Raw genomic sequence first — 15,973 nt, forward strand, 5'->3', positions numbered from 1 at the left:
TCAAAAGCTAGAGATCTGAGAAGATACCAAAAAGTCAGGCGTGTCCTATTTTATTCATTATCTTTGATAGTTGAATCACACTGGCAAGAACAGGTAGCACAACGCTCTCTAAAGTTGTGCTCAAATCAAACTCCTCTAACAATTGGTTCAGAGACATCAGAGTAAATTGTAAAGCCATTCTAAAATGATCTGTGCACTCTTCTAGCTCAGCTTTTTCTTCATGAGGTGTTGAGGTGTTCATGAGAAGGACCATGAGCTCTACAAGGCAGCTTAGTTTTGGTATTTTGATTACAAGAGATGTGGTGCTGCTATAGCTGAAGTTCTCACAAGAATAAAAAGTGATAGTACCACCACATGGGAGATATTTAAGGTAATACATGATAAAGTATTTGACCTCCCGTTTCCTCTGCTTGCAAGGTGAAAAAAAGTTACTTCTGACACTGAAATCATGACTGTAACTATACATATGACTAACCTCCCCAATGAGTCAAACAGCATCCATTCATGCCCATCACATCTATTGCTCCCAGCACTGTGTGGACTGGCAAACACTTCAACAAACAAAAACGTTCACATTTTTTAGAGTTTATTTGCATTTTTACATCTAAAGACTGACTTTTTGAAATGAAAACAAATTATGGTGAACAAGGGTTGAGAGTAGTTGCTGGCACTGTGCATATAACACACGGTGAATGTATTTGAACTTTCCTAGCAAATATATGACTTGTTCTGAAAGCAAATTACCCCATGACAACATTCTCATTACTAAAAAAGTCACCTACTTCAAAGGTCTCACTAAAGGCTAGTAAAGTAACAGGGGGTGGCACGTTTTCCTCATTTGGGGTCTTAATTTCTCACTTTGCAAACATATTGAAATGCATGTATTGTGAGAGCTGGTATAAGCAGAAGCAATTTTACGAACATTTCTGGGCTATTCAGAGATGAGGTAATAGTGACAAAAGATGTATATCAAGTGTGACTGGCACCTCCATAATTTATACCACTGTCGCATTCAGTGAGTTGGCAAAACAAGTGTTAGTTATATATGGAGAGGCAGAGGTGGATTACATAGCAAGACCAGGAATTAAAAAGTTCTCCTTATTGTAATAACCCCATTAGATATTGAAGAGTTCTTATTTTTGCTATGCATCTCTTTCCCGCTCTTCAGTATAAATCATACTTGTTATGCTCACCTGCTGAAAGTCAGCTCTCTGCTTGATACACAACTAATACTTCCACCAGTTTGCCCACCAACCCGTATAAGTAACACCACTGCTGAACGCCACAGAGAAGAAAGACTGGGCGTTGTTCCCTCATTCCCAAGGCTGCAAGAGTGAAGATGCAGCAGCACAGCTCCAAGGACCACACAAATACTCTGGGGAGAGAGGGGGTAGAACTAGCTTCCCTCTCTGTCCAGGACAGTAGCACAGCTACTTCCTGCCCGGAGCCGTGGCACAGAATTTCTAATGACCACACTGACTGCTCCCACAGCTACTTCTCATTATCTTTATTGAGAGTTCAGAGATTAGCCATGTCCTGGAATTCCTGGGCAGAGGGTTAAAGCTGCAGGCTGCAGCAGGCTCACGGTAAAGGATGGAAACAAGGTGAGGAAAGGTCTCAACAGCAAAGGATATTCATAGAATGGGTGGCAGGGCTCAGCTCTCTCCCAGTTAAATTCACAGTTTGGAGCTGTTCCAGAGGGTGACCAATCAATTCAGTGTTTTCACTGATTGTCATTGCATCCAGGCAACACAAGGAAAGCGTCTTGGACTTTGGGATGGATAGAATGTAAATGCTATTTTTAAAATTACCCAGCAGGATAGAAAGTTACGCATGAGAGAGCTGCATGGGCGTTTATTTTACCCTCCAATCAAGAGACTTGTATTTGTTTACAGGATAAAGCCCCTTATGTGAAAAAAAGGTAGAGCTTGGCTCAAGTTATTTGGCTACACTGGAGAAGCACGTTTATGCATTGGCATCACTGTGAAGGGGGCTTGCACATTGATAATCAACCTGATTATTCCCAACATGCCATGATCTGGCTGCTGCATTTACTTTCCAGACCCAACCCTGGGTCCAGCTGGGACATACAGAGAAATTGCATACACACATTCAGCTAGAAGTGTTTTTACTTAGAAAAAGAAAACATTTATTCAGGAAAAATAAAATAAAATAATGGGAATATCCCGAAATTTTAAGCCCGTATCTTCATTAATTAAAACCTCTTAAAATTGCCCTTTTTATCACAGCATCCTTCCAAATATTACTGAAACTCACCATCATCCAATGATACAATATGAAGGTCTATATTTTAACAGCTAGAGAAACCAAGGCAATGGTATCATGCAAGACTGCCAAGGTCACAATGATGGTCCAAAGCAGATTTGGGAGCAAAATTCCTGACCAACTTATTGTCATTTTTTATTTAAACACAGGATAATCCCTCCTATCTCAATAGCTATTACCAAGTCCCCCTTCAATTTTGCATAGATAGAAAAAGTCTTTCTGAAGTCAACAACCTCCTCTTCAGCAAAAACCAGAGAAACACAAAGAGAGCCAGAAGTTTCACCCATTTCTCAGAAACTCACAGAATATACTAATACTTCCTGGGAGAAAACCCATTGCACATATATCCTAATTCTAAATGTCAAAAAGCTACAGATACTGCCCATGCAGAACTCTTAGTAGGGTGTGCACCCTCTAATAACAGAAGAGATATGTTAGCCTGTGATATGTTAGAGTAAGTGTCACTGCTCGCCAGAGAACAACTTTGCTGTATCAACGGTGTTGGTAAATATTAAGACAGACAGCTTTTTGCTGCTTGCTTAGCAGACTCTGGCCATCAGCCTCTAATCTCAGGCACACAGGTTGGTGTGGGAGAAGGGTAATCTTCCTCCTCAGAAGAGAGAGACTCTGTCATGAATGCTGCTTAGAATGAATGGATGGATGCCATTTAAATCTGGAGAAGTTTTCTTCAGTGTTTTTTCTTCACCCACATCACACAAACTAGGAGTTATTTGTTTCACTGTTGATCTTCAGCACACAAGATCACAGTACTGTGGGAATCCAGCCTTTCCAGACTGCATATACATAGTGCATGACAGCAGATGGGATTTACCTCCTAGCATTGTTGCTTGGAAGACCTCACTTGGAAAGGTGGCCAGAAAAAAACTACATCCACTCCTCGGTGTTACTGCTGAATTAGGGAATGCCACTGCTTACCCAGTTCCCATGACTATTTAAATATTTAGATAGAAATCTGGTTAATGTTGAGATACCAGACTGATACAATTTTGAAACACATTGAAACAGTTTTATGCTAGTTATTGACACAAACACAAAAAGTAAGGTAGAAAAGGGTAAGAGAATCACTCCCATACCCAAGTGCACATCTTGTGATTAAGAAACAACTGGGTTCTTTTCTGTATTTCTTTAGGACAGTGCACAGCTGTGCTGGGATTCTCAAGGCTTTAAAACTAAGCTCCATTACATTAGTGTCAAAGGAGGTGGCTGACTGATTGTTTTATGAGCCAAATCCCAGGAAGTCTATTCTGCCCAGGTTCAGAGGTTGAGAAGGTTGATCCTGGGTTTTGTCCCCTTCAGCGCTCTGATTCTTTACTTGGCCTACCAGCCTGAGCGCCAGCCCTGCGGGACTGTGGCAGCGCTTGCAGTATAGCCTCTGCTCACTCCCTGTGGTCCAAGAGGGTGCATAACTGAACTGTGAAGCAAAGTGCTGAGTCAAGACTTAAAAAAGACTGAGACAGTCATTGCTTAAGTAGAAAGACAATGTCACCTACCCACCTAATGACGTAGAAAGAAATCACAGACTTCTTGTTTCTAAATATAATCCTTAGTTTTCCGAATGAGGAAATAAGGGTTAACCACAGACATGTTAATGTAAAACTGGCCACGAAGGAGCTTTTGGATCTCCTATAAAGCAGGTCCCCACAGTGTGCAGCCCCAGGAATACACTTGCTTGATGCGTCAGCAGTCCAAAAATAGTCATCCTGGCTAGCTGTCCTAGCGGCAGGGTCCACCTCCCTAATGAGAATGCATTGGCCCCATGACTGCTTGACCAAAGGGAATATGTTATGTCCTCAACAGCCTATTTGCATCTGTACCCCTTTGGGCCACACTTAATCTGTGCCAGATCTCATCCAGCCAGCAAACGAGTAAAAAAAATTATGAGAAAAACCAGGGGATAATATCATGGAATAGGGCATGAGGACCAAGAGGATATTGAGGAAATACTGTCTAGTACAAAAAGAAAAAGAATGCAAATTTCTGTGAGAAAAAGAAAGCCCCAAATTCATAAAGAAAAAGCTAGTATTAGTCTGACTTTAAACTGAGTACAAAAGGGTAAAAAGCTTTGTATTATATCCACTGCCAAACCACTAGTCAACCAGTCTCCTGCTATAATTACTTGACAAACAGTAAATACTGCAACAGCCTTTATTCTTCTCCCTAAGCTTTTGCATCTTTACATGAAGAACATAGTACTATGCAGAGACACCAACTTTTACATAGTTTGCTATACCAGTTTTATGCTTCTAGTAGTAAAAGCATTCAGAATTACATTTAATGACTTTTAGGTTATGTTCATAAGCAAATTGTTTCCAATTTCTGTCTCTCAAGGTTGGAATAGCCACAATAACGGATATATTTCAGGGTAGGGTTTTTTCCCTTTTTTTTTATTTCCTCCTTTTTTTTTTAATATCTGAGAGGCACTATACAGGAAAGGCACTTTTATTAATATATACAGCAGAGACATAAGTTGAAGTATTTAGACTCCTCTTAATGCCAACTTATATTTCTGGAAACTATGCAGGTCGCAGCCTCCATCAGGGTATTTCATCAGAGCCCTAAAACTATCTGTGTTTTAAGAAAAGGAAGCTTCAAAAAAAATTCACAACTTTTGGGTAAATATTCAAAAGGTTGGGCACACAGATATTTGTATTTTTCTCATTTAAACTAAAGGATACAATGTCAGAGAGTATTGCCCTAAAAATAGTTCCTGCAAACTCCTAAGCATACTTTCTAAAACTGCACAGTGTTCCTGGGACCTACTGCAAAGTCACATAACTCCGAATAAGGCATGGAAACAAATAAATCACTTTCATCTAGCTTTGCTCATAGTTGCTAGCGTGCTTTATGAAGAATAATTGAAAGGAATTATTTTTTCCAGGAACTACCTGTACAACTGAAAGATACGCAAAGATTGCTCAGGTTAATAGTTTCTCAACGCTGTTGAGATTTCTCCAGATGGTATGAAATCAGACCTCAGCCTGGTCCTGCAAATACCAGTAAGATCAATACCAATTTATCAGCCATCTCATATTGATGTCAGCACTAATAGGAAGCACTGCCTCTTCTCCTGAAGATGCTCACTGCCTTTATCCATAACCTGGTGTACTGACGCTTGTCATAGTTAGGGAGATGATACAATGCAATGGCTTGAAGGCACAGGTCAGGAACATACAAAACACAAAAATCTTTGGAGGTATAGCTGCCATTACCCTTTGTCAGTTCTGGAACACTCCTTACCTCCTCCTATTTAGCATTCAACTACTTAAGACAACTACACAGATAGTTTTACTATAAGAGATGCTGGTTCTTCAACAAGTAGGTCCCAAATGAGTCCTGTTAAACAAAATATAACTTTGGTAAAATGAAAATCCGTGACTGTGCACTGGAGAAAAGAGTTAGTCTCAGATTCTGTTTTGCTCTGTGCCACAGGATGGATGTGTAGTGGCTGGAAAAAACAGGAATAACAGTTCTTGTAAGCAAACCATGTTCATTAACATGGTAGCAATTCCCAGCCCTCTCTGGAGGGGGTGTGTGTGGCAGAAACAATAAGCCTCAGTTCTAATGATCATGGGTTAAGTGCCTCTTGATGTTCTGCTACTCACAATACATCTGTGGATAGTAATAGACTTAATCTAGAGAGGTTTGGCCCCTTGACAAATGGTCTCCACAGACAGCAAACAGAACCAGGGCACTTAAATAACACCACAGTCACTAATGATATGATTATGGAAGGTGATAATGCAACAAGAATTACTCTCAGCAGCTTCCAGGAGTTACAACTCATAGGAACAGTGTCTATTAGAAAAGAGGCACACAATTTCTACTTCACACTCTTGCCATGATGTATAATCTTTTTAAATAGATGAAAAAACCACAAGACAACAGAGAAAAAGCTATTTTAACATAAATAACTTACTCTCAGCAGGCTTTGTGGTTTAAAGGACTTGTAGTAATTGAGCTCCAGAGCCACAAAAGCAGTTCTCAAGTCTGGTCATCTCATCACCCTACGTATACACCATGATGTCAACAAATTCAGAGAGGCAGAAGGAAAAGTTTATGCATGTCTGGCAAAAGAGACCATGCACCAGTGCACAATTCTTACAGGGTACCATACATTAGATTAAGGGTGCGTTTTTTTTTTTTAAGCTGGAGATTTTCCTCAAGGAAGTTTTGCACTGAGCCCAAAGCCTTATTTCACTACAATATTTTTTTTACTGCCGAGAATTTTTTTTCAGCATCTCCCCTGCACAATTATCAAAAAATGATGGCCAAAATGCCAGATAGAATTCACCTAGGCACTGAAATATGACAACTGAAATCATATGACCACAGTTTATGCAATCGCACTTTTATATCCTTTTCTCCTAGTCATTAGGACTTCCACTTTTATTTTCACTCTAGTGATTGTTTTCATGTTCTAAATAATTACTCTTTCTCCTCAGCATTCATACCTTTTGATATCAAATCACTGTTTAAATAGGGATCTTAGAAATGACATGGCAGATTAGAGAAGCATAGATGCTTTCATGTTTCCCTTCAGTTACTGTAAACTCATGCCATTTCTTTTTTTAGAAAACAAACAAAACCCTCCAGGCCACTACTAATTTGTGTTGCACTTCACTCAGCTCCTTCCAGTATTCCTCTCTTGTTTTATGAGATTGCCTCCTGGGGAACATGCTGAAGTTCAAAGCCAGGGAATGTTCCCACTGTAGTCAATGCAAGGACATATGCCAGGAGCAGGATGTAAATTTCTATCTATAGTATAAGCCTTGTATGGATTAAAGCACTTAAAAAGCGGAGCCTTGTGTGCTGGTGCCTAGGTCTTATCCCCAGATACCTTCTTAGGTCACTAATCCAGCTTTCCTCAGGGAATCTGGGACATGGGTAGTAGCTGCTACTGAGAGTATCAGTTATTCTGATTCATTTTGCTCATACTGTTTAATGAAATCTGGTATTTTCATAATTTAAACAGAAAGGAATCTCCCTCTTCCTCACCAGCTCAGATCAGGAACTGTTACTAGACATCACAGGCAGTACCTTTTGCCAATAAAAAAAAGGTAGGCTGCCAAGCGGCAGGTCTTTTATTCTCTCATTCCACTGTGTCACAGAGCTGAAAACAGTTTGCATCCAAAATTATTTGTGGTTCTGGGCTTCATGTTAGAAAGAACATGATTGATTATACTGGGATTTGCAGATGATGCCTCATAGACAGGGCTATTATCTATGGAAAAGTCGTCATGCACGTCATCAGGATTCTGCTTGATGGAGTTCATTACCTCATTCTCACCATTGCAGTGCCTAAGGCAGGAAGGAGGATGATGTTCTTTACTCCACTCCAGTTCTTCGTAGTCAAGAATGATAAAAATTCCCTGTGGAGCTTAATATCAACCTTACCATAAGAGTGTAAGGGTCTGGGAAAAGCAAGTTCAAGAAGAGTTAGTGAATGCACTGCAAAGAGTGCAAAGGGAATGAGAATCTGAGGAAGAATGTCCAAGAGATAATGCCTCTAAATGAAGCAGTGAAGGGAGGCAAGACTCTCACCATAAATCAATACCGTGTTTGTCCTTTGGTTCATCAATTTCTGCCCTGAGATCTTACACTCCAGGTAATAAGGTCCCCCACCACATCACAGTCTGAACTTGTTAAGACTCTCCTGGATTACACAGTGTTTGTCAGTGCTTTACCTGCTTGTTCTCAAAAACTGCCGAAAACTCATTCTGCTGCTTTAGAAAGAGTAATGACAGAGGAGAACCACAAACAGAACAAGAGCCTCAGCAGAGCAGGAACCAAAACGACAAAGCTTTTTCTATAACATCAACTGGACAGTCACGTAGCAACAACTTTCCAGCAGCCACAGATAAAGCAAAGACTTCACTGTCCTCTGAAGCAAGGATATACTTTCCTCCAGAGACTAATACTAAAAGGAAAAACAAACAGACCCGGATTGCCTTGCATACCTCCTGGGTGGCCTGCTGTCTGATACACAGTTAGCTTCACTACTTGGGTTCAGCGTAGAAAAACAAAACTCCTATTTTATCGCAGAGGGAATACTTGTCACTCTTGGTGCCAGTCTGGTACCTACAGAATCAGGGCAGGCCTCTGTATTTGCAAAGCCACATAATAATTTCTAAAAGCAATACATTTAGTCCAGCTTGGGTGTAATCAGAGAAAGAAAACTACAGGCTGACTCTGAGAGCGCACTTCTAACAGTTTAGAACAGTTTAGAAACAGAGTTAGACTGTTTTAAGAGAAGTGGAGGAAGCTCATCATGTGCCATTTGAAACAAAAAAGGGCAACACTGTCATGAGAAAGCGTTACTCAAGAGATGGGTTTTCTGGCTTAAGAGAAGTTAAGACTTGGAAAAGGATTTCATGAATCATTTTCTGAGGACTGGTGGGAATGATCCCCCCCCACTTTCAAATCCAAGACTAGGAGAATTTTATAGACAAGATGTAAAATAAATCATCACAGCACAGAGGTACAATTTCAGAGGACAGCACTGTAGCCTTTTAGGCAGTATCACAGAACTGGAGGCTAAATGCTAATGCTGGCTTTATTCTTTCTGAGGTGTGTCTAAAGTCAAGAGCTTTCTCTGGTACCTGTCCTCCTGTGAAATTAGTGCAAGCCAGATAAATATGCCAGTGCTAAGAAATTATTCAAACTACTATACATCAGTTTACTGAAGGGGAAAGCTACTGTCTTTTCTTCCAAATCCCTGCACCCTGCAGCTAACGCTTCATAAAGAGCTGGTTGTGATGAAAAAAAATATTTTATTATTTACTTTAAAAGACAGTCCCTGCTTTTATTAAAGACTTGCTCCAGGGTGCATATCATGTGGTGATAACAGCTTTTGTCTTCTGCTCTAAGTAACAAACAATATTATTCTTAAGAAAGAAAAATCTCAACATTATATTAAACCAAGACTATCCTGCACAGCCAGCATATATAACAGGATGAACTGTTGTCTATAATTGCCTTCTGCAGCTCAGTTACAAGCAGAACCAAAGGCCTAACTCAACTGCATACAAACACTAGCCAGAGCTTCCTAAGTACAGCAATAGCCATACAAGGACTGGACAAATCATTATGACTGTTTGACAGTGAAAATCACTCTGCAAAGAAATCAGACATTCTCAAGCAGTCAAAACTTACTTTGTAAAAACCCATTAAACTACAGCAGATTAGAAAAAGTGGGGCCCCAAGCTGCAAACTTCATTTGGTCAAGGCCACACAAAGAAATATTACTTTGGTTTTACAGAAATGACCAATGAAAAAGCTCTCACAATAGCACACTGCCCACAGAAGCTGACACAAAAAATATTAGAATGTAATTTCAAAAATTGATGCCAGATTGAAGCTACTGTGTATATATACTGTTTCTAACCATCAGCAACCTTTGATGCAGTGAACATTTTGTGGTTTGTATACAAGTCACATATGACAATGTAATATTGGGGACTGCGTGTTAAAGAAATCTGAAGGAAGAGTATAGAAACACCCAGTAGAAGTAAACATACAAAAGGCAGCAGACTGAAATACACTTATTTCTTCGAAGTGACATTTCTTACTGCACACCTATAGGAAACTGATGAATTACCCTCCAGAGAAAAGTAAAAATGTACCATTTCCCTTACCTGGTAACCTTCAGTCTTCTTTTGGCACCATTTCAACAGAGCATTCCTCTTCGAACCACCATACTCCCGAGCCAGGGCTGCCAGTGGGTCCTTTCGCTCCACACTAATCCAGGGAAACATAAGAGAGAAGAAGATAAATATGCTTGAAGTCTCTTTTTGTTTGTAAATAATATCTGTATGACAAAGCAGAACGGCAGCGCAGAACCTAAATGTAAACCAAATTGTAACAGCTTTCAGAGCCTGTATTCTATATTTGCCTTTAGAGAAGGCAAATTCAGTTGGTATCACTGCCTACAAAAAGCTGAAAAAGCAGGAGCCTATGGATGCTCAATGGCATGTATTAACCCAGAACTTCTGCTACCATTTTCATCAGCTTTACTTACAAAATTTTCAAGTAACCTCTTTGCTTTACATATTGAAAACTAGGATTCAGGGTGTAGAATTGAACAAAACTAATCTAAAGAACCTGTAACAGCAAATTCACATTCAATTGAGCTGCTGCAGAACAAGTTCTTGAATAAAATGAAAAATCCGGAAGCTATACTGCAGTCAAGGCCTCAAGGACAGTTAAAGGCCAAAAATCAAAACACACTCAATGTCTCCATCCCGCGGCTTCTACTGGTGGAAATAATGGTGGAAATATATGGTTTCTCAGAGGGAAATTATTTGTCCAGCTTTCCTTTAGAGCTCAAAGCTTTATTTTTTAACTCACCATAACATGCAAAGCTGCAGTAAGATAATGAGGCTTCACCACTCATACACATAATGGAATTCTTGTATACAACTTAGTGGCTCCTGAAAGCTTGCTATGCTCATTTTGTTCTGATTCTTCATCTTACAGATAACTGTGGTTATTCTAATCTGGGATCTGACACAGCCTGGTAATTCTGAACTGGACAGACTAGCCAGCAGAGTTTCCACTGCAGACAGGGGTCCACCAGATTAAAACATCCATCTTGGTGCCAGGTAATGCTGTCAATCTTTCCAGTGTGCTATTTTTCCCTGGAAACTGAGTTGATACCTGAGTTTGCTTTGGGGTTTCAAGCTGCTGGGGGTAGAGGTAAGCATTCTGCTGCTGAAGGCCATAGGGGGTTTGCTCAGGGATTCCAGGGAGGGGCTTTTACGGAGGTAATGGTCTGGTTTCAGCTCTTCATTTCTCCCCTTCAGAAGATCTGTGGGAATGAAAAAAAAAAAAAAGCTGTCAGTTTGCAGTCTGAGGAATTTGATTAATCACTGTCCTGCCACCCAGCACACAATATGTAGCCTGTTATTTTGATTCTAAACAAATGTACTCATTTGTTCATTAAACACACATGGGGCTAGGAAACCTTGAGCAGATTAGAGGTGATCATAACAAGGAATGGCTTTGATGATTTCAACAGTACAGACTGCCTGGTTTCCTGTGATTGATACTCCTGCTGGGGGGTAGGGGCCTCAGGTGAATGAGGGGAAATACCAAAATCTACAGTCTTAAAGGTTCAAAAGCTGATCGCCAGATATCTTCACCAGATGACTGACCAGCCCTAGTACAATGATTTCTTTTCTGCCATCAGTAGACTTGTAACAAGAAAGTCTCTTGTCTCCTGAATACAGCCCAGCTCAAGGCAGCAGTAAAAGGCACTTATTATCACATGATGCTTGGCATCCTATCTGACAGGACTTTGGGAAGTCTCAATATATTCATAGCAGATGCATCTATATTTGTATTACACATATTACTTATTATGTAATCACATATTTTATGATAGATTTTTATATATGTGTATATATATAAAAATAAAATAAAAAAGATTAGTAGCCATAGAATCCAATGTTGATAGGTTTTTGAAGAGAAGTTAAAGATATCACAGAAATCAAATTGTGTGCCCATTCATACCAATCACAAGGTAGAGCGATGCATAACACAGGTAACGTTGGCTGCTTTGTTTCTGTAGACAAACTATCAACAAGCCAGGGTCTATGGCCAGCACATTATGCACATAATTGCCTCAAATTTAAATAGCCTCACCATTCAGACAGGCAATAAATGAATGATTCTTACAACCCCTTTAAACTTAAGAATACTCTGCTTAGAGAAACTAAATAAAATCTGAATATTATGAAGAGGAATGTAGGTTTCTCACTAGTTTAAAAGGATAGAAAAAAAAGTGCATTGTAAAATTGCCATTAACATAATCATACTGGCTAATGGCATAGCCTAAATAGGAAGTGCTGTACCAATCATTCAGGATGGGTTTATGCATGGTACAGAAAAAGGAAAGAGAAGGAATGAGCCCAGCTAGGTAATAAAGGCTATTAGAAGCATCTAGCTGGAAAGAAAAGAGGAGGAGATGAGGGCATATTAGGAGTCATTTGGAAAGAAAAACAGGATAATAATCATATGAAAATATTCAGCATGATTAAGGAAAATCATATGCCATTAGCACTATTCAAAGAAATTTTGTGGGTACTGGCTTGAATTATATAAGAGTGCCTGAAGTGGTACAAGCTAACAGTATCCACTTTTGTACTTTGAATCTCACTTGTCTGAGTAATATACCTCCCTTGACTAATTTCTGGCTGCTAGAAACTCCAGGACAGAACCAGTAAACTTCTGATTCTAAATGGAAAGATCATAGCCAAAGATCAGCCCTTTCCACAAAGTAATCCATTCTCCTCTCCAACGATGTAACGTTTGGGTCATATTAAGGACATCACAGAACCCTGCTGTGATACTGGTCAGATGGAATCAGCCAGAAGATTATTATTATGGAGACTACTTCACTCTGAATTTCCTTGGGGATATTTTTTAATTCAGTGTTGTTTGCATAGGGCTTGGATCAACCGCCTTCTAGGATTATTTAGATTGGAACCAGAGCTATTACAACTTTACAGTGAGTAAGCCTCTGCTATGGCTTATTGGAAGTAAATTAAACTCAGGTACAAAGAGAAGATGTAAATACAGGAACTTGTTAGGTAAGCAACCGTAAGTTTTTACCATACAATGGCTAATAAAATATCTGTTGATTTCAATAGATTTTCACAGAACAATCATCTATAGGTAATAACAGTAATTATCCATGGCCTGCAGTGGGATATTTATTATTAAGGACTGGCATTATATTACACAGTTGACAGATTACTTCACTCTACAGTAAACTGGTAGAGATTAAAAAGGTTTTATGTTCTGTTTAGGATCGTTGTATACTCTCAAGCAAGTCATTTTCTGGAAACCAGCTGATACAAGTAAGTAAACTCTGTCTGTTCCACTGATAACTTCTGCTTGCTTAGCATTTACCCCTGCAGGAGAAGCCAGGAGCATAGACAAGATGTTATTTGTTTATGCTGCCATCAGAGATTCTGTTCAGACCCAGTATCTATTCATCTGTGAACAATGGAAGGGGAAGCTTTGCAGATTATCTGAAGAGTCTAAAATTGAAGACAGGTTCTAATTTGTCTCCTGTACTAGCAAACTATTGCAGAAAGTCTACCAATGAAGAAGTTGTGACTGATTTTTTTTTTTTTGTCCCTCCCTGCAGTTTCACTAAGGTTTCACTATAGGAATATAATATTTTATTTGACATTAAAAATTCAATAATCTGTTGTTACTAGCTTTGATTCCCATGCAACAACTACATTCAGGACTAGATAATCAAAATAAAGGGCCCTAGAGAAAATGGGAAACAAACACTGGTAGAAAAGAATATTAAATGACAAGAGAACAAAAGCAAAGTGTGAAATAAAAACAAACGCATCTCTTGAGATCTCTCAAAACAAACTACTTCAAGCCCAAATATGACTGCTCCTAAAACAGTCGCATCAGTATCAGAAATGTTTGATGTATTTCAAATGAAGCTCAATTTAAAAACAAATAAACCCTCAAAAGACAGTGCTTTGGACTTGTTCCAGATACATACATGCTGAACAAAATCCAATCCTCTCCAGTTCCACAGCATGGATTAGAGAGGTGCCACGGATACTTTGGAATAAAGAAGGCAAGTTTGTGCTGGCACACCATAATAAATTAGCTATTTTTTAGTTTTCTAAGGCTATGATCAAGATGGGAAAAATTAATAAGCTCTCTAAAACAAAGACGCAGAAGACACTTTTTCATGTTTCATTTGACCATACGAGAAGAGGAAAAATGGCCCAGGCAGAGGGTTAATGACAAGCTTTTGGTAGTGAAAAGAGGCAACATCTGAATGTTTACAGTAACTTACCTGCAAGTGGAAGGTCTGAAAGATCTGTATGTCTGGCGACGCCCTTGCTGGCTGGCTTGGCATTATTATAAACAGAATGTCTCTGTGAAACAAACAAATGTACAAAAGATAATTAAAACAACACTAGCCATCAGGCTTAAATAGGCAAGCAGAAAGAAGAGATGTTCCTGCTGTCTCAAGTTCACAAAGCAGGTGGAGGGATACAGAAACCTTTCAATAAGGTATCAGCTGTACCTAGAGCTGGACAGATGGTTGTGAAAAATAAAAGGACAAAAGAGACAATATTTTTAGCTGGTAATATACTGGTTCCTGAACTCCTTCACATTTCTATTTGCACCATTTTTTTCTCTTGCCAAACATAGAGTCACAAACCCAAAGAAAGAATGCCTCTTCCTAACCCTGCCTCTGTCCCCAGCACCCCAAATCATAAGTCAGAAGGATTCTTGTCTCTGCAGCTCCAGCACCAGTTTTCAGCATTACTACCCCCTCAGCCATGCACTAATAGAAGGTTCCCAGACCTCTATTTAATCCCATTCTTTAAACTTCCTTTGCTGATTCTTTCAAAGAAACGTGTGTGAGCACATTTCCTAAATGGTCTTTCAAAGTCATTTGATTCTTCAGAGCTAAACACCCTAGCCTCACAACTGTTTCTTACCCAGATTCAGAGGGGAATATCCTGTCTTAATTTCAGTGACCACCCAGACAAAAAACATACAATGGCTTCTCTATCCTAGAAATGTTAGCAGTCTGATGGTATGCCACCTTCAGTGCATGTGGAAATCAGAAAGCACAGTGCATTTGCTTCTCCATTAAACAGCATTATTTCCAATAACATTGCATCACAGATTTGAAAGTTGCTTAACAGAAAGTTAACTGGTACAGTGAGATAAGTAGTACTACTTTCCAGAGCAGATATGCTTCAGCAGAAAAAAGCCTCAAACTGTAAGAGCTCTTCATTCTATATGAACTTACTGGCTAACTGGAATCACGCATCTTAGAAACTTACTATCCCATTTCTCTTAACTCCTTGTGCCAACTACCTAGTTTAGTTTGATGTTTCTTGTAACTCGCTCCCAATAAATCAAAACCTATTTTCTGGTCAACAGCGATTAAAGTTCAGAATTGTATTCCAAAAAGTTCACATCCGTCCACTGAGACCTCTAAGCTGAAGTCAAAGACAAACTCACTTTGATCCTTTTTGTTAGTACTACAGCATTTGATGTTCCACAGCAAATAAACAGATGAGTTTCCCCTTCCCCTTGTCAACATATGCACGTTGGCATGCTGAAGCTATGTCATGCTGTAGCACACACTGCATCTACCCATTTTAAAATTACAAGGATAGAAAATGCTCCTTGTACCTGCATGGGTGAAACAGCAGCTGCTGGGGCTGTCCTCACTGGAATTCCACTTAGAGGGCTTCTGGGGACCTTGTGAACTGTGATATTTTGTCCAGTGCTACCTGCAAGGAAAAAACATAGAAACATTTGCATTTCAAAACCAACCATCTCCCTCTTGTCAGAACAGGGAAGCACTGGTGTAGCGACATTCTAGAGATAGTATTTATGTATGAAGCACTGGCAGAAAATATTCAGTAAGAAGCAAAAAGCAGCACAAAATGGCAAAAGTTGCCTGCTTGCTGCTAGAAAAATTTTACTACAAAATACAGTGTTCAAATACCTGAGCATCCTAAATCAAATGATTTTATCAGTGACTTCACAGTGGCTGCAGATTCTGACGGTGTGGGAGATGCTCTGCTAATACAGACTCCTTGCCAGCGGTTGGTTGTGTCTGCCTCCAAAGATTCTACCTCTTCAGCTGTCAGCCTGCAAA

At 39.5% G+C, this 15,973-nt stretch overlaps 1 protein-coding gene across 3 annotated transcripts in view; it reads right to left on the bottom strand.

Moving 5' to 3' along the window:
* The window catches only part of SPECC1 (sperm antigen with calponin homology and coiled-coil domains 1), an 89,271-nt gene that overhangs the window by 13,794 nt on the left and 59,504 nt on the right, over positions 1 to 15,973 (bottom strand). For all 3 annotated transcript variants that reach the window (XM_037372789.1, XM_037372796.1, XM_037372805.1), the window contains 5 exons: positions 15,821 to 15,966; positions 15,502 to 15,602; positions 14,141 to 14,222; positions 10,963 to 11,113; positions 9,942 to 10,044 (listed from right to left, as the gene is read on the bottom strand). In XM_037372789.1, coding sequence (XP_037228686.1) covers positions 9,942 to 10,044; positions 10,963 to 11,113; positions 14,141 to 14,222; positions 15,502 to 15,602; positions 15,821 to 15,966 — 583 coding nt within the window. The remainder of the gene's footprint in view (positions 1 to 9,941; positions 10,045 to 10,962; positions 11,114 to 14,140; positions 14,223 to 15,501; positions 15,603 to 15,820; positions 15,967 to 15,973) is intronic.

This window comes from Falco rusticolus, chromosome 1 (genome assembly GCF_015220075.1).
Source record: "Falco rusticolus isolate bFalRus1 chromosome 1, bFalRus1.pri, whole genome shotgun sequence".
NCBI classification, from domain to species: domain Eukaryota; kingdom Metazoa; phylum Chordata; class Aves; order Falconiformes; family Falconidae; genus Falco; species Falco rusticolus.